Below are 23418 nucleotides of genomic sequence, written 5' to 3'. Positions count from 1 at the left end.
AGGCATTCGAGTTGGCAGTCTAGTTGCTAAATAGTTTGTAAAAAAGTGAACAATCTTTATTGTAACAAGAATATCTGTAACAAAAGATCGCACGTACTTTAAGTCATATGTAACGCTTTTTATATCTTTTAAAATTTAATGATCGTATTTTATAATAAACCATTTTGGATGACATATAATTGTTTTACGATATTTATCATCAACTGACACTTGTGAAGAAATTTGCATCTGAAAATTCGTGAAGGACCTCCAGAAAATAAGTTCCATTAGCAAATAGTACCTTTGAAATGTTGACGTCATAACTGTTCTCGCATAAGGTGAATTATATAACCTGCTGGCAATCTACAGAAAAACTTTAGAGAAAACTAGACGATTTAATTTTCTGTAAAATTTTTCTGGTTCTACTTTTAAAATGTTCACGTTCATTCACGTTTGGAGAATGTTCATGACATTCTACGTTTAAAATGCTCACGATAATCAAGTGGCTAGCTGAATTACGTGTAGTTTTTTACCTGTATCTTGAATGTAAGCAATGTGAAATCGGCATATATTATTCATCAGCTTTGTGATATTTTAGAGAGATATGCCACATGTAATGCAACAATAAGGAGAGGTAACGACAGCGACTAAAGCTTTTAGCTTGAAATGATCTCGTCTGTGCAAACAAGACTCATAGCCAAGTGATTTTCATCCTTTACCACATCTGAAACTACTCCTTCATGTTGAGGGTTCCTCGACGATGATAATGTTAAAAACGTAATTTATACTTCAGTTCCATCACTGGTGGTGTTAAGGCCCGTTTCCACTACTGCGTTATTAAAGCGTTCCGTATGCGTTTCTCTAGTCAGCGAGCGAATTCATTTTAATTGACATCTGCCGTCCGTCGGCGTGCGGCGACGGATGATAAAGTAGCCAATGGAATCAACGATTTGACCCATTTTTTGTTGTCAACAGAAATAATGGCGAAACGTATGGATTACAACGAAATGGTTATCGAAGACGTTCAATAGCATTCTGCATTATATGACATCACAAATGAGAAATATAAAAATGCATCTTTAAGGGAAAAAAAAAAAAAAAAAAAAAACGCTCAGCAAGAAATCAGCCATGTTTTAAATATTAGCCGTAATTAATATTTTTCTGAATATTTTTTTTTGTGTGTATGTATCACTGGTATGTTAAACTACATAATTTAAATTTAAATTTATTGTGTGTCGCTTTAATCGTACAGAAAATGATAATTCAACAATAACTACAAACACTGCATCTGATTTTGGTAACTGGGTTTCATCCCTCATTTTCTTCTATAACTGGCCCATTTTGCTTCCTTTGAAAGTAAAATAAGCAAAACCTTTCTGCGTTTTACGCCAGGATCCATATCAAATCCATAACGAACAATACAGACACCACCGAGAGTTAAGTGGTGTTGACAATACTCGCCTGAGAGGGAAAAATTTAGCTCGCGAACTGGTTGCTTGGCGCAATAATATTACAGTGACACCTAGCGGCGGAAAATGAAAATAATTTACGGATACGCGGCAGTAGAAAGGTTCGTGTGGATGCGGCTCGATTACGATGGCATGTCTCCAACTGACGCAACGCGTTTGTACGCAGCAGTCGAAACGCGCATTTTATTCTGCGATGCGGTAGTAGAAACCTTGGTGCTCCACCTTAATGACAGTGGAAATTAAATGCCAAAGTAATTCAAGGTATGTAAAATCCAACGAAATTAAATAATTTGAAAATAATTTTTATTCATTTTTAAAAGCTAATCTTAACTTATTTTATGGTTCTGTAAGTATATTCATTTTTATGTAGACTATGACATAACTCACATCTAGATAAAGTATCATCTATTTTATAAACTTCTTTCATAAGCCTTTCATCTCTCTGTACACAGTCATAGGTTTTGCATAAATAATTTCAAATTTAAAAGACTCAGCAGTTCTGTCTTGAGTAACTTTAGTATGGTTTTGTTTTGGGCATGATTTATAGTGATGTACAAGAGCTAGTTGCCAAGGCACTTTAGCTGATTTCCAGCCTTTTACGTGCTTTCGGACGTAATAGATTCCCCCTTCAATCACCGTTTCTGGCCTAACCATAACATTTGACTTAATCTTAGGTGGCCATATTTTTTCAATTCGATCAGAAGTGTAAAGAGAAAATGAGTTCATTTTTATTCCTTCTAAACAAAAGAAACTTTGACGAAATACGTAACTACCAATTTTCCTCTTAGATTTTGAACTCAATTCAGACATTAATTCGACTAGTGAAAAGTGTTGTCGAGGGACAAGAAATTCATCTACAGCAACCAGAAGAACAAATTTGGTTCTTTCGATGTTTCTGTAAAGACAGTGCTGGATACTTGCTAATTGCCCGTAATGCCATACAGAAGACGCCAGAGAAGTTGGAATATTCCACGGAATTATTGTAATATTCATTCCTTCTTGGTTAAGCAAATCAAAGTACGAACGAACATCTTGTGACATGTCATAATCGTAAAAAGTGAATGAGGACACACCTGCAGCATCATAGAAAGCTAGAAATTCTGCAAGAAGTCTAGTGTCGTTAAATTTATTGTAAAAGGGGGGCGTGCAGACAGAAATTTCTCTTTTCTGAAGATTGTTCTTTTGTTTGTGATGAATAGTTAGCCAGTGTGTTATATTTTTCAAGTTTCCTTTCTGTAGACTAACCTGTACAGGTTTATCCTCAATATGATAGGAGCAGACGAAAGTATAAGGAAATAATGTCTCCTTAGAATTCTGACGAAAACTAAAGTAAGTCACGTATGATTCATTCCATGTAGTTTCGTTGTTTTTAAATGAGCATAAAACTTCAGAGATATTCAAAGCATGAGGAAGCCCCAGAGCAAGAATTCGCACATTCTTCCTAAATTTCTGCTGATATTTCCCAGTTTCAAATGCAGAGTGAAGAAGAAATCCAGGAAAAGCTTCTACCCATTTGTCGTGTTCATAGAGTTGCCGATTGTTTTGTAACAATTTCGACTGATGAGTTTTTGGCAAAACAATTAAATTATTGAAAATTGGATATTTCTCTGGATGCACAAATAGGTTCATACGTTCTAAATCTTCATTTCTAGCAACATAAGATCCAGAAAGCAGTAGACGTCTTGGATAACTGTGGTTACTTTGGCGAAGAAAGAGTAAAAAGAGAGCCAGAGTAATAACACAAAGTAGTAAGTAAGCTGATTCTCTGGAAAACTTCATAAAAGCGTTTTATTCATGAGCATGCTCCAAACACTGAAAAATAAGAAAAAAATTTAGAATAAGTTTTATTCATAAACCCTGAAAACATGAAAATACCAAATTATGAGGGAATTAATTTGCAGTTTGAAATAAGGACATATTCATTGTAAATCTTGAAACAGTCATGTCAAGAGAAAAACTGGAAAAGTAAAAGCAACTATAGATATCATGCTATTTATGGTTTATTTGGTTACTTCAAAGCATAGGAAGGCTATCTGCTTAGGGGAAGGGATGCCTTCATAGAGAACTTTCTAAGGGAAATTGGCTAGTATCCACCTTATACATGTGGAAAACCACGTAAGCGCCCATGAAGCCAGCCGGTTCTTTCGCCTAGTATCGACCCCAGGTTCCGACTACCAATGTGCAGCTGCTTTACCGCTTGGTTGCTTGTAAGCCTTTAGATTATGACTTGAAGGACATGGCTCGGTGAATAAGGCATAATTCCACCTCGCTAAAAAACAACTTTATTAAAAAAACCTATTCATTAATATAATTATACGTTAACACAACTATTCATTAAAGCAGAAAAACTTCTACATAAATAAATATTTGAACATTCTTGCACTCGAGCTAAGGGCAGTGTGAGTGAGTTCGCTGGTCGCGCTGACGATTATTACGAAAACAATATGACATCATCTTGGCGGCGAGCGGAGTCGAACATAAGATTGCCACAGAGTATCCCCCCCAGTGACACAGTCACGATACAAAAGGGGTTGATTGCAAAATTCCAATTTAAGGTACACACATTCGAATAAAATTTATACTTTAAAATGTAAGCACAGGAAATACAAAATATATGTATAGTAATAACATACTTAAATTCAAATTGAAATATATAACAATACAATGCATGTCTTAATTAAACAAAAATAATGAAAAGTTAATACAATAAGAATTTTAAGCAACTCGCAAACATATTCAAAAGAAATTGATCTAAGTATTTATATACTATAACTTTTGCAGCAGAGCACAAAAGGAAAAACACAAAATTATATTACAGTGATCAGTTTTCTGGGAAAATGAACACGACGTGCACTGCAAGTAGCTAGTTTCTCTGGAACAATGTTTGTGTCTTCACAGACTTTCTGATGTGGAATGTGAGGAATTACAGGTGTATCTATACGTTCCGACAACTTATACGCAATCGATTGAAACTGTAATCGTTTTGTTATTTACCTCAATAATAAAATTTTTGTCTATTCGTTTAACAACAGCGAATCAATCCGTAGAAATACACGAAAACAGGTTTGAAGTGCCGGGTGCACATAAATTGGAGGTTGAACATGCTTAGAGATTGGAATCGGTCTAACTGAATGCATGACTGATCGAAGCTGTGATAAGATTCAGAAGGAGGTACGAAATTAGTAACATTAAGCATATCTGAGGGTAATCTAAATGTTGTACCGTAAACAAGTTCAGCACAAGTAGCATTTATATCTTCCTTAATGGCAGATCTGATACCCTAGCAGAACTATAGGCAGAATTTCACTACATTTTTAGATTGTTAACAGCGATTATTGTAATTCTAAGTTGCCTATAAATCTTTCAATCAGCCCATTGGACTGAGGATGATAAGCATAAGTTCTCATGCGATGTGTACTCAAAATCTTCATTAAATCCTTAAATAAGTGAGATTCAAAATTTCGGCCTTGATTAGTTGTTATTGATACCGGGCAGCCAAATCTAGCTATCCAGTTATGCACTAACACTTTACAAGTAGTCTGAGCTGACATGTCGGCAGTTATAACTTCGGGATATCTGGTAAACCTGTCAATAATTGTCATGCAATAACGGTTGCCTTCAGACGGTGGAAGAGGATCTATGAAATCAATATGAATATGCGCAAATCTTGCATCAGGCAAAGAAAAAGTACCCAAAGGCGATTTTGAAAGTCTATTAATTTTAAAACGTTGACATGGCAGACAAGACTGAACTACGGTTTTAATAAATTTTTTCATATCAGCATCGCTTAGCGATTCGTTTTGTTGAGGATGAAATACCGGCATGAGAAAGACAGTGAATCCGTTGATTAGGTGTTAGAGCGAAAAGATTCATGACTGAACGGACGAGGTGCACTTGTGTCTATATTACAGTAAAGAATAACATCTTCTAAAGGAAAATAATGTTTCTCTAGTTTAAAAACTGGTGAAGAATTTTAAATTTCGGAGTCCTGAAGTTGTGTTTCGGATAATCTTTTATAATTGTTGAACATCGAAAATGCCGTGGCTCGAAAAGCAAATATTTATTACAGAGTAATACGCGGAGATACATGCAGAGAAATACAAGCAGAGAGTGAAAACGTTTAACAGGTTTAACAGAGATTATATATACACTGACTACCAATAAGTATTTGGACACCTATGCAAATGACAATATCTGCGGTCCTAAGGTATGTCACGGACTCCGCCGGTATATATCGCGTAGGAAACAGCATTGGCTTTCGTCGCATGCAAGATGCCCCGCAGTTCGGAACTCTCTGATTTCGAGAAAGGTATAATTATCGGGTATCACAAATGTGGCCGATCCTTAAGGGACGTATCTAGCGATATGAAGTTCCCAAAATCGACAGTGACCTATGTGATTAAGAAGTGGAAGGTGAGCGGTGATTGTCGGAATGTGCCCCGAGTCGGCAGACCAACGAAACTGGGAGATAGAGACCGACGAGTGCTGTCCAGAGAAATTCGGAAGAACCGCACCCAACCGATGAGCCACTTCCGCGAGGAGTTTCAACAGGCATCCGGGAGTATTGTTTCAATGAATACCATCCGTAAGGAAGCACATCTGCTTGGGTTTCATGGTCGTGCTGCTGCCCATAAGCCTTTAAAAATTTTAATTGGGGTGCTACGGCACTGGACCAAAGAGGTATTTTAGTTTATGATTTTATTATGGTTCATGATTTGAAACTTTTCAACAAAGATGACTCACCTCCGACTTTCTCCTCCCTGGTGGGAATTGGTTGGACCGATTTGGTATTAGGGTCACCAAGTATAGATTTTAGCTCTGTGCAAATGAACATTTTAGATGAACCTACCCTGAGTGACCATAGATATATTTATGTTGATTTAAATGCTATAAAAATTAATAATTTATACGAATTCTCTTATTCTTACAATTCGTTTAGAACGAAAAAATTTGTCAATAAACTGAAAATAGACATTATGAAACTTGAAAATGAACTCGTGACCGTTAGAGATGGAGACAGTTTGAATAATGTGGTCCTCAGGCTGGAAAAAAAGATTAAAATAAACATGGATAAATTTTTAAGACGTAAAATAAAGAATGGGTGCCAGAGGACAACCTGGTGGAACCCTGAATTAGATATTCTAAGACGTAAGACAAAAGCTGCAAGAAAAAGTTCTCAGATAAAGTGTCTGGACATGGAGACAAGATTACAAAGGAAAATTAATTACAAAAGAGTTTTAGCGGTATTTTAAAAAGACAAAAAGAGACTTTCGAAATTATTTGTTCAATAAAAACAAGATTTATTATGACAAATTTTATAAATATGCCACAAATATAAGAAAGGAAAAAGTTATTTTATGTAGAGATAATTGTAGTGTATCCACGTCTGCCATGGAATGTTATGATGAGTTGATTAAAGACACCCTGAGGCTGGATTATTGTTCCAATTATCCTGATTATCGAAGTATTTTTATGGAAGGAAACAAGGAGGTAGAGCGGGCGTTTACTTTATTTGATGTTATTTCTAGCCTCAGAGATGGCACTGCCCCTGGATTCGATGGAATCGGGACTACTTTAATTAGAATTCTTTTTGGGGGAATTCACCTCTTTTTATATATAAATTTACGAAGTTTGAGGATTTATTTAGTAATTATAAATTGTTTAGAGATATTATGCAAACTGTGAATGAGAATAAGAAGAATATTGGTATCGAGATATAACAAAGCGGAAAATCATACTGAAAACAAAAATAATTGAGGTAACTTATAAATGTAAGATGAATTTTGATAATATAAAGAAGATTTGAATAATAATAACGAATTGAAAGTAAAACTTATAAAAGATTTTAAACTTCAGAAAAAAGACAGAAACTAAAACAACGCATTGATGTACTAAATTCACCGAGAGTGTTTGGAAAGTATGTATCTACTTTACTTTTTTTTTTTTTTTTTTTTTTGTTTTGTTTTGTTATGCCTCTGTGGCTTGGCCTGTCCCCTCATAGCCATATGGCAGGTTTCGCCTGCTAGGTGGGCTTAGAACTAACTAACTAACCTAGTAGTAGCACATTAAAGAGATGGTGCGCCAAATTTTCGTGTAGTCCAGAAATTCAAAGTGATAAAGGAAAGATGCGAATACTTGAATTCTGTAGAAAAAATACGCGTTATCAGTTTCGACGAAATGCATGTAGATCCAAAACTCTGCTATGGCTCTAAACTGAACCAAATTCTGGTCCTTTTCAAAAAGTGCAATTTGTTTTAATCAGCTGTCTCATTTCGCGCTCTGCCTCAAGTTACTGAGAAACTACTTTTTAGATAATGGATTTGTTTTAAAAGATGAAACTGTTTTAAATGTTGATATTATTTAAGAGATTTTAAATAGAGATTCAGGAGAAATTAAATTGTGTCACAAACTAAAGCCAAATTATTTAATGGTCAAGGAACACGAGAGACAGAAAGTCGCTCCAGCGTAAACATTATTTTTAAGATCTACCGCAAAAGCTACACTCCACCTCACAGGAAATCAAAACGCATCTGACATCTTTGAGTAATCGATAATTTTTTCGATGTTATGAATAGTACCAAGCTATACCCTACTTCAGATAAAATACTTAAAGCAGCATTTGGATTAAATGAACATCATGAGAAACAAGTTCAAGTTCTGTAATTAATGAAGAACGTCATCAGTGGATTAAGAGTTCTGGGATTTCCAAAAAGGAATAATAATTTCAATAAATTCTCTTTCTGGCTTACACCAGGATTTGAAGTCATCGTATGATGCTAAATTATTTTAATCTCTAGATCAGTGGTCGCCAAACTTATGAAACTGAGCTACCGTACCGTTTTTAAGTCCTACTGTGAGCTACTAACCAAAAGGACTGCCCATTATTTTTTTAAAAAATCTTACATTTGTTTATTGCCTATAAACTTACATTTCTAGTAAATATGAAATCGATTTTATTTAAACTGTACATAAAAAAAAAGAAAGTGAAATTGAATTATACCTAATACAGAAATTGAAGTGCAGTTAGTAATAGATAGCAAATATAATAACAGATTTTTTTTTCAGACTTATTAACTTTAATGAATAGAATAGAATAGAACCCAGAATAGACTGAATGATCTGACTGAGAATTTTATTTGTTTTTAAAAGTATATGCGTTTATATTGTTTTTATTTTTGTAAGAAATAAATGTTTGATTTTATTTTTATTAAAAAAAACATTATTAAATTTAATGCCTAACCATTTTTTATCCGTCTTCCCCTAACCCCATTATTTACATGTTAAGATAGCCTCGCTTAGCGCTGTTTCGCATTACGCTCTACTTCGATGGAACGTATCCCCCGCGTTAAGCGGGGTCTTACTGTATATTCTTCATACTTAGAAATTTTCCACACAATGATTCCTGGTGTATTATATAATTGTAAGACAGAAATTTTAGAAAGCTCTTTACTTTACGATACAAGGTTATGAATCCTTTCTCTGTCTTCCATCGCTAAAGCTCCATCAGTTGCTAAGCCTGCCAACTTATTTATAGGAATATTTTCAGAGTTCATAAGATCTTTAACTGCTAAAAATATGTCCTGTCCTGTAGTGATTCCTGTTAAAGGTATAATCTTAATCAGATCCTCTCATGTTTCGAAATTATCAAGACCCATTCTTGCAGAAACGGTCAACTGAGCTGGATCAACTATATCAGTCGATTCGTCAGATTGAAGGAAAAAATAGCTAGCAGTCATTAAAGTCAGTTTTAAGTTGTGAGGTAACATCAGAATCCATAACCTCAACCCTTTTCATTTCTTTATTTACAGAAAGCTGTACAGATTTAATAGCAGACATTATCTCAGTCTTATTTTTGAATTTAGTATCAAATAATGCATCTGCAGCTTCTAAAAGTGCAATTTAGATTATTTCATCGTCTTCGTATGGTTTCTTATCCTGTGCAATAATATTTGAAACTCGGAATGACGCCACAGTTGCTCTTTTATTCTTGTTTAATGGTTTTTTAAAAAGTTGATTGTTGAGCATTCAGTTTAGATTTTAGCAGCCTTACATTTTCTTTCCTTAGAGCAGAATTTAGTGGGAAATAATTTTCAGTCCCTGCGGGAACAATTTTGAAGTGACGTTCGACGTTCAAGTTCTTCCCAACTGATACGCTTACCTAGTATAGTAAACACGCACATTTATCCTTTACCTGGCTAAAGAAGTAATCGGTTTCTCATTCCGAATGAAAGTGGTAAGTTTTTTTTTTTCTTTTTTCTTGAACACACCATCTTTAGAACAGACCTAGCTTAGTAAAAATGCGTAAATCAAACTATTCAAGTTAGCAGATGTCTAATATACACAGGAAAACATAATTTGCACAACCTCTTGCGTATACAGTCAACTATGAGATGAGGCTGACTATGGCAAATTGCATGGTAAAAACTAGCATTTGTTGTCGTCTGCATCAGCTCACTGGAGGAATCAAGGTTAGAGAGTTAACCGGAGAGTTAATGCAATCTACCGAAAATGTCCCCGTGAGCTCGCGATCGACGGTTAGCCGATCACTGCTCTAGATTAACAGGATGCACTCGGAAGTCTCTTTAGTCAGATTCGAGGGTTTGGTAGGTTTAATGACCATCCATCATCTAGTGAAGTTATACGCCGCTTAAAGCAATTATTACTCGCTAATAAGCTACCAAAATTATCTTCAAAAGTGTGCATAACTAAAGAAAGCAGAAATATTGATTCATATTTAACCTCAGAATTACTTGAAAACTGAGGAGGAAGATTGCTTTTCCATTAAATACTACTGATGATTTGGATTTCATAGAGGAGCCTTCTCCTATGGCTTGGGAATTAGACCTGAATTCCGCCAGACAATTTTCGATCGCAGAAAAATAAGCACTTTTAGCAGGTTACATTGCCTACCGTGTGATAGACAAAGACCCAATCATTGGGAACAATATCTAAAAATAGTGCTAATGAAATAATATTTCATTCTGAATGAATTAAATTATTGTCCTTAGGAGGCTTGACTGCACCTTCCCATTCATGGATGAACACAGTTTACGAGTTTGAAAAAATATTTTCTGCATTTCATGGTACAGCTTACTATAAAGCGAAACATTTAATTAGTTCTTTAATTACTAAACATTATACTGAAGTTAATAAGAGATGCAATTCGTTTATTTTGAAGAGTGCGAACTTTTATTAGGATGCGTTGATTAAATAGAAATGCATATGGTTTTTTCCAAAGGAAAGCAACTCAAAAGGCAAAAAAATGGATTGCTTCGAATGTGACAGCCAATAAATAATATTTGAACAGCTTGTAGCTGCAGTGTGACTGTGCAAGTAAGCATTTATATCATTTGCATTTAAATATAATCTGTTTTGATTTGAAATATTTCTGGATGACTTTTCAGAAATTAATAGCATAAAGCATATTTCAAATGAGAACTAATTTTGTGAAGTACTTATCAAAGTTATCCTTATTGTAGCCTTTGTATCTAATTATTGATTCGATTTTGTGCTAGCTTAGCATTCTAGATGAAATATAATTGTATAAAACATCAAAGTAATTGGCATAAAAAAAAACCTGCCTCCTTAACTCCCACTTTTGAAAATTAAGTAATTGTTTTAGGTACTGTAAGTAAAGCTGTTTTGTCAAAATTAAGATAATAGTCTTACGTATATTTATTTAAATATAATATAGATGTAAGTATAAGTTACAAAATTATTTAAAAAATATCTATTATTATATTGAATCGAAAGAGAAATATGCCAATGTAAAATTTATAACTAGGCAAAAAATCAACCTTAGATTAGCAGAAATTTTGCCATATATGTCATATATGTTTAAAACTATGTCAGTCTAAGGGTGTTTTTGATTAATTTTAAATAGCTGTTATTATAGTTATCTCAGAGCAGTATAAGAATTCTCTCAGTTAGCATGAAGGTAAAGAAATGATTATAAATAAACACGCATTAAAAAAATCCTGCAAATAAAAAAAAAAAAAAAAAAAAAGGAACTTTGTGTTAAAAGAGTAGCGCATTTTATCTATTATTTTAAAATTGAGTAAGTATTATTAAATTTTTTAATGTTCAAAGTAAATTTACAGCAGTAACATTGTCTCTTCTAAATCATAGCTATGTTTCGCACACAGCTCATTTTAAACGCGGGTTCTTCAAATTTAAAACGATAATTTCTATGTTGTGAACTGCATCTCCGCGCTCAGTGTCAACTTGACTAAGTCATCTCTTCTCACTTCCTATTGCAGGGGAAAAAGCTCCATGAGCTAACCCTTCTAAGTCCGATATTAGCCACTGAAAGGGCCAGTGTTATATTTAGTTGGTTGGAGGACATCGATTAAATCATATTTCATATATAAAGGTAAGTGAAGAAATTTCTAGACTTAGAGAAAGCATCATTCGGAAGTGTGTATTTCTTGAAGTGAGATGTAAAGAAGTCTATGGTAAACCAAGGAGTTATCAGAAAGGCTCCGTGATTGATTTTTATTTGAGGCTCCTTGATAGACCATAAGACCAGACAAGGCACTACATAACTCAGTTTGTCAGACATAAAGGCCACTGAGTTATCTGTCAAATTTAAGTAATTAATGAACAAAATGTGTTCCAAGAAATTTTGCAAAGTGTTCCATATAAAAACAAACAAAAAGCTTAAAACACTGTGATAAGTTATAAAAAGAAAGGCAATGATTTCTTGTTCTGAACACGCGAGAAAGGTTTGTCAATATTTTCTGATTATACATGTCCCCAGTAGCGATATTTGCCAGATTTGCTATGTTTTCGGCGTATTTCGAGTTTACGCACAAAAACAACCAAAGCCAACGTAAGCGTGTATTATGCACGTGTCTGCGTACACGTGTGTGTATATGCTTCATATTTAACTGTCATTTTGCTGAATATTACTCTCCATCTGTAAAATTGTAAATATCGGCAATAAAATTTTTTCTCTCATTAAATTTCTTGCTTTTAATAGCATGTTATTATTATTATTTTTTCTGAACAAAAAAATACTATGATCCGTGAAATTACGCAAACAAGCAGTTTTTGCCAATTCACAAAGTTATTGCTGAGTTAGCGATTTTCGTGAGGGTGCGAATAATCAGAAAGTAACAATTTGTTTGAAATGACTGCAGCAATACCTCAGATAGTTCGTTCGTAAATCGGTTAGTAATTCGGTAATCGGTTCCTCCAGTATTCCGGACTGTTTGAAACAGGACTAATCGAGAAACTAAACATATACAAACAAACAAACAAACAAAAAAACCTGCCACATTTGTTTTTTCTATTTACCAATAAATAAAACGTTATTAGTATATTCAAATGTCTTGATTAGGAATAATTTTTAAAAATGAACGCTTTTTATAATTCACTTTTTATTCTCTAAAGGTTACAGTATCTTTATCTGCACATCTTTATTCTTTTTTGGCATTCATACATTTTTTGGTATCATCAACACTATTTGTCTTTCTCTCAGTTGTCCTCCCATTGTCCATCTATGTTAATAAGTGTTTCGTTGTCTAGTTGATTAGTGTTCAATTTGATGCTCTCAATAACACTGATGGAATCTTACCTATTTGAAATCAAGTTGCTTTCCAGTCTTCCCCTCCCCGTTGGTCCCAACTGTGGTCGATGGTTAAGTACGCCTAATACTAGTGGTTCGATCTGATTTAGGTTCAAACCAAAGCGAACGTGCTGGCTGCTTGGTTGGTTTTAGTGGATTCCCATGCGAAACGTGAGTATGAGCTAGTTAGGAGCTAGCTAGTCTGGAGATAGCACATGGTCGATATCCCTACCATTTCTATCATTTATGGATATTAGGGCAGGAGTCAAGCAAAATGATTGGGTAAAAATAAGAATCAGTCAAATTTAGTGATATTTCTAGGAATAAAGATACTATGTCTCAAAACAACATCTGAATAAACAATGATGCAAATAAGTGTAAGAGGAGCACGCCAGCCTTTAACCCTTTAAATTACGCAAATGTCAATCACAGATTGATATTAATTTTTGATTGACATATAAACCTGAACCAACAGCCGTATTCACAAGAACAGTAATATTTTCTAAAGCGAGCATGCAAATATTTGCTACAAAAAGCAACTGAGAATTGTATGAAGTAATACGATTATACTTTCTTTTGCGGGTTTTCTCCATTTTTATTTAGGTCTCCGAAAAAGTCTTTTCCCTTCAATGGTTTTGGAGATATATGGTCATTATACTATAAAAATTACTGTAACTTTTATAAATTTATCTGAGTTGATAAATTTATCCAAGTAAAGCTTTGAACTTAAATTTGTAGGGTTTTATTTATTTTTACTAAGAATTATTTTAATTTGTGAGCCTTTATTGTCTTCTCTAATTCCCCTCGCCAGGATGTAAATCAGTTAGGGTGAACGAGCGTATTTAAACTGTTGGGGCAAAAGGTTTAACAGAGTGTGATTTCGCTATTGTGAGCGCACGTTGCTAATTCTTCCAGCTGTTAAACTTAAATATCGGTTACGCATTCTTGCCGCCGAATTGCTATTATGCCGGTGTAGGTTCTAAGTCAACCTAAGCAACCTAAGTTCTAAGTAAGTTAGCTTGACAAAATAAACAACCACAGTTTAATAACATATATTTTATTAAACAACCACTAGATTTCGTAACTTATGTGCTTCTGTGTTGTTTCGTAACTTCTGTGGTAGCAAACTGTGGTTGTTTATTTTGTATTTGTAATTGAATGGCGCTGTCTTGTGCTATTCCTGCCTTTAAATTTAGTATTACGTATCTTTTAGATACTAAATTTAGTATTACGTATCTTTTAGATACGTATCTTTTAGATACGTAATACTAAATTTAAAGGCAGGAATAGCACAAGACTGCGATACCGGAAGTAATCGGTGTTTGTAAGCACGTAAGTCCGTACCGTTTGTAAATTATATTGTGTTCAATAAAGGGGTCTTTTAAATCCTTCCCCTAGTTGTGCTCATCTTCAAACCTGTGCGAGGATTAATTCGCAAGTTAACATTCAAGTAATTCTAGTCACATTTTATGATAGCTAAAAGAAATAGATCCTACAAATTGAGTAAAACATTATGTATCTAAATTAATCCTTCAAGTAAGCAGGTGCTTTCCTGCGCTGTTGCGTTTAATTCTATAATTTATGATAATAAAAAGTGCGAAATGGAAAAAAAAATTAAAAAGGGAAATATATATCAATGAATATAATAAAAATAATGTTTATTTTGATTTCATAAATTAGTTTAACGTTTTAAAATTATGGTTTGGTTTATTTAATTATGGCAAAGCACACTAGGGCTATTTGCCTGAGGGATGCCTTTCTAAGGGAATACGTTCCCTTAGAAATACACGTTACACATGGGAAAAACTAGGAAAACGCCCATGCAGCCAGTCCGTTCGCGGGATTCGAACCTCGGACCGAACTACCTGCGTTCAGCGTCTTTACCGCTCGGCCGCTGGTGGGTCCTTTTTAAAATTACGAATGAGGTCTAAAACGAATAACTACTGCACATTTAAATCAGGTTAAGGCCGAAACCTATCTGATTGAAATAGTTACTACCAAATAACAATAGTAGTAAATAGCTAATGAAACCGTAACAATTAATTAGTAATGAAACCTCAAAACAATTAATAGCTAATGATAATAGCAAGAGGTAGCAGTTAACAGTTAATGAAAGTTAGAAATTCATTTAAAATTACAACTCAGGCATTTTGAATATGAAAAATTCTTGTTATTCATAACAAATGAAACCTTAGATTGATTTGCCACATTCACCAATAAATGGACTTACTTGATTGTGCACATCATCTTGGCTTAATTTCCAGTAAAAGATTTAGGGTCGAACTTAAGAATAGAATAGGTGCATTTAGACGAAATTGAAAATCTTCTGAGAAGGGCAAAACTGGTCAAAATATACGAAATTCAAACATAATATGAGAAATTGGTTAGAAAATGCATTTATTTCTTCTCCGCTGAAATCAGACAGCGGGATGGCGTTAGCTAAATTTTCGAGCGATAGCACATCATCGCGCCTTCATAGTACTTTATAAAACTCTTAAACAAAACTCTTAAACAAAGCTCTTAAATAAAAGTAAACATCTGTACATCTGTTTACTGTATTCAGATACAGTAAGAAAATAAAGATATTGTTGCTAATGAGTTATTTATCAAACAGAGAGTAATTTCCCACTAAGTATCAAAAACTATGTCGTCAGCCGAAATGCTTCTAGTTGCTTCTGGTTTTGGTTGTTTTGAAGAAAAAGTTCTGGTTGTTTTGAACTTCTGGTTATGGAATATTAGTTTTGTTTACTTGTCAAAGTAATTCATGCTCCAGTAGCTTTAATACTTTGATTACTCCGAGGATGCATAAATCCCACTAAGTAAAAGAAACTGGTAGGCAAAGGGTTAATAATATTAAACTGTTATTACTAGAATAGTTATAAACGGAAAGCAAAGTTGTTAAACTTTCCTTGACGTTCAGCAATGACAGAAACTGCATTAAAAACACTTGACTTAATTTCAGTTGAATAAGAAATTAGTTAGAAATTAGAATACTATACTAACTTTGCTTAAGTTATACTAACTTAACTAGAAACTAAAAAGTTTCTTTTCATTTATACAGTAGATATACTATAGTAGGTTTCCATTTAATTTAGCAATCAAAATATAGACTAATTGATGTTGAAACATGATATGGGTTCACTAGTGTAATGATCGTCAATTACAAATAAAAAGAAAGTTACGCTTTTCCGGAACGGCAACGTCAGAAGAAAAAGGACCGTAATTTAAAAAAAAATAGAGACACAGTAGCGTCAAGGAGCGGAAGCATAAATTAACTCTGTTTACCGTATCTATAATCAATCTCCTTCCGTCATTTTTAATTCTTTGTAAATAGCAATTAATTATATTGTTGTGATAAAGATGTTTGTTAACTTAAAAGATAAATGACTCGATTTATAAGTCCAGGTGATAGAATCCTTCCGTTAGTGGTACCTCGCGAAGAAGAAAGTTCCACTGGCACAGCCTAAAAGTATACTATGCCGAACCAAAATAACCCAGGTGAGAGGTCAATTTATTTTGTAAATGCAGTGCTACCATATTTCATTTTACTTGTCAAAGTAATGAATACGCCAGTGTTCGAAAGTACAGTACAACTCCAATTATCCGAATCGCTTTCAGAGTTTAAGAAAAAAATTAAGACGGAAACGTAGTGTTGGACGTTTAACGATTTCAGACATTAAAAGGAGCAAACCTACACTTTTAAACTTCGTGTCACTGCTTGAAAACGAAGATGGAAGTTCTTCAAGAAAATCAATGCAGCAACAAACAAAAATTTAGAAGATGTCGTTTTCAAGTGGTTTTTACAGCAACATTCTATGGGAAACCCAGTTTCGATTCCGATTCTTTGTGAAAAAGTTGAGATCTTAACTCAGAAACTTGGTTGTTCATCCTTTAAAGCAAGTAACGGCTGGCTAAGAAATTTTAAGTGCAGGCGGGGTATGATGATGATGCTTATGATGGATGATGCTTGTGATGTCTGACGGATTAAAACCGAGATATTCAGCAAGCAATGAATTTCAGCACTTGTAAGTACTGTACAGTACGCTATATATCATGTACGCAAAAGTGTTGCCTTTTCATTTTAATTAATTAAAACCTCTTTTTCTTTAAAAATAGTTTTTTCTCCCATTTTCAACATACAGTACATACAATAATTAATTAAAGTATACGTAGACCCTTCCTTCGGAAAACATCCAATTATCCGAATAGAGTCCGGTCCCAATTGAATCGGATAGTTGGATTTCTACTGTAATTTCGTTTTACTTGTCAAAGCAATAAATACGTCAGTGTTCTAAAGTACTTTCGTTTTACTCGTGAGAGTAAGTGAATATCATATTCTAAATAAAATTATTAAGAATTGATCCTGCTGTTTCGATTTTCGTCCCATATAATTAAAAAGTATTTTAATATAATTGAATTTATTGTGCATTATATGTAAAAAAAAGTAGTTTTTCTTGTTGTTTTTTCAACGAAAGGGAAAACTGAAACAATTTATCGTTTTTTTTTTTTTTTTTTTTTTTTTTTTTTTTTTTTTTCAGAGAATGTATTTATTGTAGAAAGAAGTTAAGAAATCTAGTGGTTGTTTAAAAAATTATATATATATATGTTATGAAACTGTGGTTCTTTATTTTATTTTAATTACTCGTGATATCGTATTTTGTGTTGCTGAATTGTTTTCCACATAAATGATTAACTACTCGTATTTAAAGTGAATTTAAAGGGAAATATTATCAGTTTTAAAATTTAGTGAAATTAACTAAATTAATTATAACAAACCTCAATTAGAAAGTTCATCCTTTAACTAAAGTTAAGGGTAAATCTAAGGAAATGTTAATAAGGAATTAGGTTTTCTTTATTGAATTTTTAAAGACTGAGGTTTATTTCAAATCGAATCATGGCTTTTATGGGAAGTGAAAAAAGGAGGATTTGTTAGTGTTAGCTGCTGAATTAAAGATTCATGTGGATCCAAGTATGAAAATTATAGCAATAAAAAATTAAATACTTCAAATACGATGAAGAATTTGCTAAAGAAATATTTTTAACGATTGTTGAAGAGAGGAAAAGAAGAGATGAAAGAGAAGAACTGCGAAGGAAAGCAGAAACTGAGGATCAGAGAAGGAAATAAGGAATTGAGGAACAGAGAAGGAAAGAAGAGATTGAGGAACAGAGAAAGAAATAAAAGGTTGAGGAATAGCGAAAGAAAGTAGAAAAGGGGAGAAAAGAAGAATTAGAAGCACTGCAGAAAAGAAAGCAAATGAACTGAGGAAACTCGAAATTGAATCTCGTTCTTGACTAACACAAACTCCACCGACAAACGAAATTGGACAATGCAATTTCGATTTAATTAAACTTATTCCTAAGTTCAAGTTAAGAAACTATGATATCCTTATTTGAAAGACTATTTATTTATCCTTACTTGAAAGACAAGCTAAAAGAGCAAAGATTGATCCTAAAGACTCTGTATCATGTTTATTGACTTTAATGCCATCTGAAATCCTTCAACAAATTGGTAAAGAATCTGAAGAAAATTTTGAGGAGTACATTAAAGTCGTCTCATTGAAGAGATTTAAATTAAATCCTGAAAGCTCTGGAAAAAAAGTTTGTGATGCACCAAAAGAGCACTGAGAAATCATGGAGCGATTTTTGCTACGAAATAACAAGTTATTTTGAAGAATGGATCAATGGCTTTGAAATCAAGAACTTTGTCGCGTTAAAAGGCACAGACTAAATTAAGAAAAGAGTGTCTCTTGAAGTAAGGGACCATCTTGACGATTGGGTGAAGTTCGTTTCTCCAACCAAATTAGCGGATAAACTTGACGAATACGACAGTGTGCGTAATTGATGGTAGTCCATCGAAAGACAAAACTAATGAAGAATGGCAACCTCTTTCTCCATTTCCAGAAAGGACTTCCAAAAACAAATCTTTCTCCGTTCAGAACACGCAAAGAGTAAATCCTTCCCGTAAGAATGACCAGCCATAAAAGCCAATTTCCAAACGAACTTGCTGTAATTGTGGGAAAGAAAGTCATACATCTAAATTCTGCACCAAAAATCGGATAAGGAAAAATACTCCTACAACAGCGCAAAGCAATTTAATCCGAACACAAACAGCCCGTACAAAAAAGGAGAAACCAGAAGTACTAACTGCCAAGATCTCCATTCACGTCTCAAAATACGTAGACCCATGTATCAACATAGGTGATTTGTTCTAAATAGAATCGTAGACATGGGAGCGCAAATTTCAGTAATCCGTGAGAGACTGGTTGACGACATACCTTGCGAAGAAGAAAGTAAAATAGAGATATCTTCTACTTTTGGTGAGAACGAAATTATTCCCCTGAGAATTTTGCAGATGAAAATTAGCGATAATAATCATGGTAGAGTGCCCATTACCTATGCTGTTTTAAAAAACCTAGTTCGACTTGTTACTGAGTTCTTCAGCTAATGAAATGCTCTGCGAAAATATTGAACTGTGTCTCAGTGATCGTCAGTAGGATGCATTTCCCTTAGAGTGTGAAGAATCAGACGACGAACCCTCACCAGCTGAAAACAATACTTCAGATTTAGCTGTTGTTAATCAGATTTCCCAAGGAAACATAGAAACCGTGGAAACAATAAGCAAAACAAGACTAGAATTTAGGGTACTTCGAGAACTCGAAAAAGTGTTTTGAATGAGCAAATAAGAATGAGAATTCATATGCTTTTTATAATGGCGTATTACTTCACTTTGAATATATCTGTGGTGAAAACATTAAGCAAGTTGCATTGCCTTTAGGAAAAAGAAAGGAAGTTCTGAGACTGGCATATGAAATCCCTCTGCTTGACACCTCGGTGACAATTCAACGAATCAAGTACTCATTCTTTTGGCCTACTATTAAGCAATATGTTAAAAGATTCTGCGTGAGTTGTAAAGAATGCCAATTAAGATGGACAATTACATATGAAGGCAGAATCCCAATTCAACCTATCGTTAGACAGGAAACATCCTTTGAAGTATGGAGCGTGGATTGTATCGGATATTAGAACCTCCATCTAGAAGAGGTCATCGGTTTGTGATATGTTTAGTCGATCTATGCACCAGATGGGCAGAAGCCACTCTCGTCAAAGAGGCAAGTGTGAAACGCCAAACGCCCCAACATGCAACGTTTTGATGAGGATTTTTTCTCAAACTGGATTTCCAAATCAAAACACAAAGCGTTTAAATCCCTTACGACAACAACAGACTGACATATTGAAAGTTTGAGATCATGCTCTCAAATTGAAGATTCAAAACTGGATCGTACACAAATTGAAAAGTGAAATATTTAGATTTGGACTTAACCAAAAATAAAGTATAAGTTTAAAAAAAGATTTCTTATTTTAGCAGATTAAGTGACCAGTCCTGTTATGAAAAATGTTCATGAAAGATCTAGATGAATACAAATTTTTCCGAAAAAGGAGAACATATTCATACAATCCTATAGAATTCACACTCCAGAAAACAATGGAAGACTTATGTATAGGTACATTACCAATTTATAACATTATTTGCATAAATTAAAAGTAAAAAATATTTTAATCTGGTGATTTTTGTTTAATATAACTCTTAAAATGATGCTAATGCATTACTCTTTCTTTTATTTTAATTATTTCTCTGTTTCTGTACATACATATTTATCAAGGATGGCTAAATTTTATGCCAATAGGAATCGCATGATAGAATTCAGAAAACTTCAAGAGCAGCAACTGCTTTCTAAAGGCTATAACTCAGAAATTATATCGCAGCGTAGTTAAACACTTCTGAATAGAAAAAAACATTAAAATTAAATTAATAAGAATTACTTTTCTTTACGTAGTTATTGTAGCTATGTATAAATGTAAATGAATAATTATTATTTCTTCTGGCTCAGTATCTAAAACAGCATTGTATTCCTGCTTACAAATTTGAAGTTGCTGTAATATGCAATAAACGTTCATTTTCAGACACACAAAGGAAAAAAATAGGCAGGAATCTTCTTCTAGTTTCCACTGGTGTTCATCTGGAATATTTGCTATTCTGAGCCAGTATTATTTGATTTAATCTTTTGAAGGATCAGAATTATTTTCAATCTCTTCTAAATTTCAGATTTATACATTACTTTGTTTTTGTTTGTTTGATTCTTTATTTCCGAAGTAAACATTTTCTTTGAAAAGTTTTCATAGGAAAGAGAATCTCATTTAACTACTACTTAGTTTGCGTTCATATTAAATAATTAACGAGTTCTCCTAATGATACTGCTTTCCAACTATTAGTTGTATTAAGAAACTGAAATATTCCGTTATTTAACTTTAAAAAAAAGCATGGATTTTTTTAATTATTAAAATTAGGCAGGTAAAACCTTTTATGCAGTAATGCAGAAATGTTAACTTGAAAAATGTAATTGGCGTTTATATATTGCTTGTAAGTCAACCGAGTTGCTGGTCTTGATTATCAGCGCAGGTTTAAAATTATTTTTGGTGTGTGTGTGTACTTTTGAAATTAAATCACCGATTAAGAAAAAGTGTAAAAGACGCGTGATGTCAGAAGTTAGGAATTGTTCAGTTCTAAATCTTAGCGGAGTAGTTCTGAGAAACTGATTACTGTTTTCAGGAGTTCAGTGAAAATGTGTTGCCTTATAAAAATTAAGTTCCGAATTAAAGTCGTCAACGAAGTCCTTTCTTCACATATTTTCTGAAATATGTTTGGAGATATATAAAGGGCAACATAAAATCTAGACAGTAGCACCTAACGCTTTAAATAAAAACGAACTGAAAAAGTGGGTGCTTATAAATATTCAACTTATACAGAGCAAACACGTTATAATGTGTCAAAGCACAAAGGGGGAAAGAGTGTGTATAAGAAAGATAACTGCAGAGGCATTCCTTCTGAAACTGAGATACAAATAGTTAAAAGTCGATGGTTTTATAGTTTTAACAACAATTGGTGAACAAGAACATACTAACAGATTACTTATTACTTTATTTGGAATATGATCTTACTTTATTACAATCTGTGGATAAAGCAATAGGATAACTATGCGAGTTATGTATATATATATATATATATATATATATATATATGTGTATACATAACATATATATATATATATATATAAATCAATAGCAATCAAAAGGTTAATCTTATGTTCGTCTTAATTATCCAAAAATGTATAAAATGAGTACGGGATTTGTCATGTCTTAAATTGTCAAATTCAAACTTATTATAGCAAGCAAGCGCGAGCCTAGGTTATTTGAATATAACAAGCTATCTGCCTAACAGCAGGAATGCCCTTGTGGGGCGGCTCACTAACGGCCGCTCGGTAAAGTCGCTGAGTTCTGGTAATTCGGTTCAGATATCAAGTCCCAGCGCGCGGCCAGGCTGCATGGGCGCTTTCGTGGTTTTCCTCATGTGTAAGAGGTGTATACGAGGCAGTATCTCTTAGAAATTCCTCCCCGAAGGCATCCTTTCCCTTTTCAGAGAGCGCTAAAGTGCTTTGTTACAAACCAAACCAGCCCTCGTGGAGAACTTTCTTAGAGAAACTGGCTCGTAATCACGCAGACAAACGACAGAAGCAACATAGTTATCTTAGCGAATTAGTTCTAAATATTATTCTTTGGTAAAAAGAGAAGGAAATACAGGCGTGTTCATTATTTAAACATAAAATAATTATGAAATACTATTTTGTAACAGTGAGGAAACAACAATATATTTTTTGTAAAATAACACTTTAAAAAGTGAATAATGATTAACAAACAAAATATGTTAACTGTTAGAATTAAAACTTTTGATCTCACATGAATTTTACTTCAATTAAAATTTTTTGGGAAAAGTATACTACAAAGTATGTAAGTTAAAATTTTTATCTAAATTTTTTGTAAAGAAACGCTTTACACTATCACAAATTCCTTTTTTTAAAACTTTTGCGCAGATATTACTATATAGTAGGTTTTTCTTACCTCCAATGAAATCTTAAAATCTGGCGATAAATCAAAACAAACAGTACAGTCCTGCAGTATTGCAGGACTTATTATATTAAGTGAATAGCTGAGCAAGTACACGTGTTGCCTTACTTCTTTCTTCCACCAAATAATTCCTATTCAAATGCAGCAACAGGTTTCTTATTTGACCTACATGTTTCAGAAATGAACCAGCACATCTGTGCCATGAATTCATAGTGACTGTTTCTTCCAGACACGCTCAGCTGCTCGCCGCTATTGATGTCAAATGAATAACAGTATGAACTCTTTGAGTGAACTGAGTAGATGCCTTTTACTTTAATTAAGAGTTCGCAAATTATGAAGGCTCGGTTAAATTTGAAATGATTTTATTCAAACGAATGTTTACAATCAACTGAAACTGTAAAAGTATATACAGCTGAACAATTTTAACACCTGCAAATACAA

At 33.6% G+C, this 23418-nt stretch overlaps 1 protein-coding gene across 1 annotated transcript; it reads right to left on the bottom strand.

Moving 5' to 3' along the window:
• Positions 1-1734: 1734 nt before the first annotated feature.
• Positions 1735-23195, bottom strand: LOC118186191 (uncharacterized). The gene is made up of 2 exons (XM_035356262.2): positions 22972-23195; positions 1735-3260 (listed from the first exon to the last, which is right to left on the bottom strand). The coding sequence occupies exon 2, from the start codon at positions 3225-3227 to the stop codon at positions 1872-1874; it is 1356 nt and encodes a 451-aa protein (XP_035212153.1). The 5' UTR covers positions 3228-3260; positions 22972-23195; the 3' UTR covers positions 1735-1871.
• Positions 23196-23418: the final 223 nt, after the last annotated feature.

The sequence above is a fragment of the Stegodyphus dumicola genome, chromosome X2 (assembly GCF_044657685.1).
Source record: "Stegodyphus dumicola isolate Sdum_Otavi_A_Nest chromosome X2, ASM4465768v1".
NCBI lineage: Eukaryota > Metazoa > Arthropoda > Arachnida > Araneae > Eresidae > Stegodyphus > Stegodyphus dumicola.
Note: the sequence above shows the minus strand (reverse complement) of the source record. Positions and strands in the feature narration are given on the sequence as shown.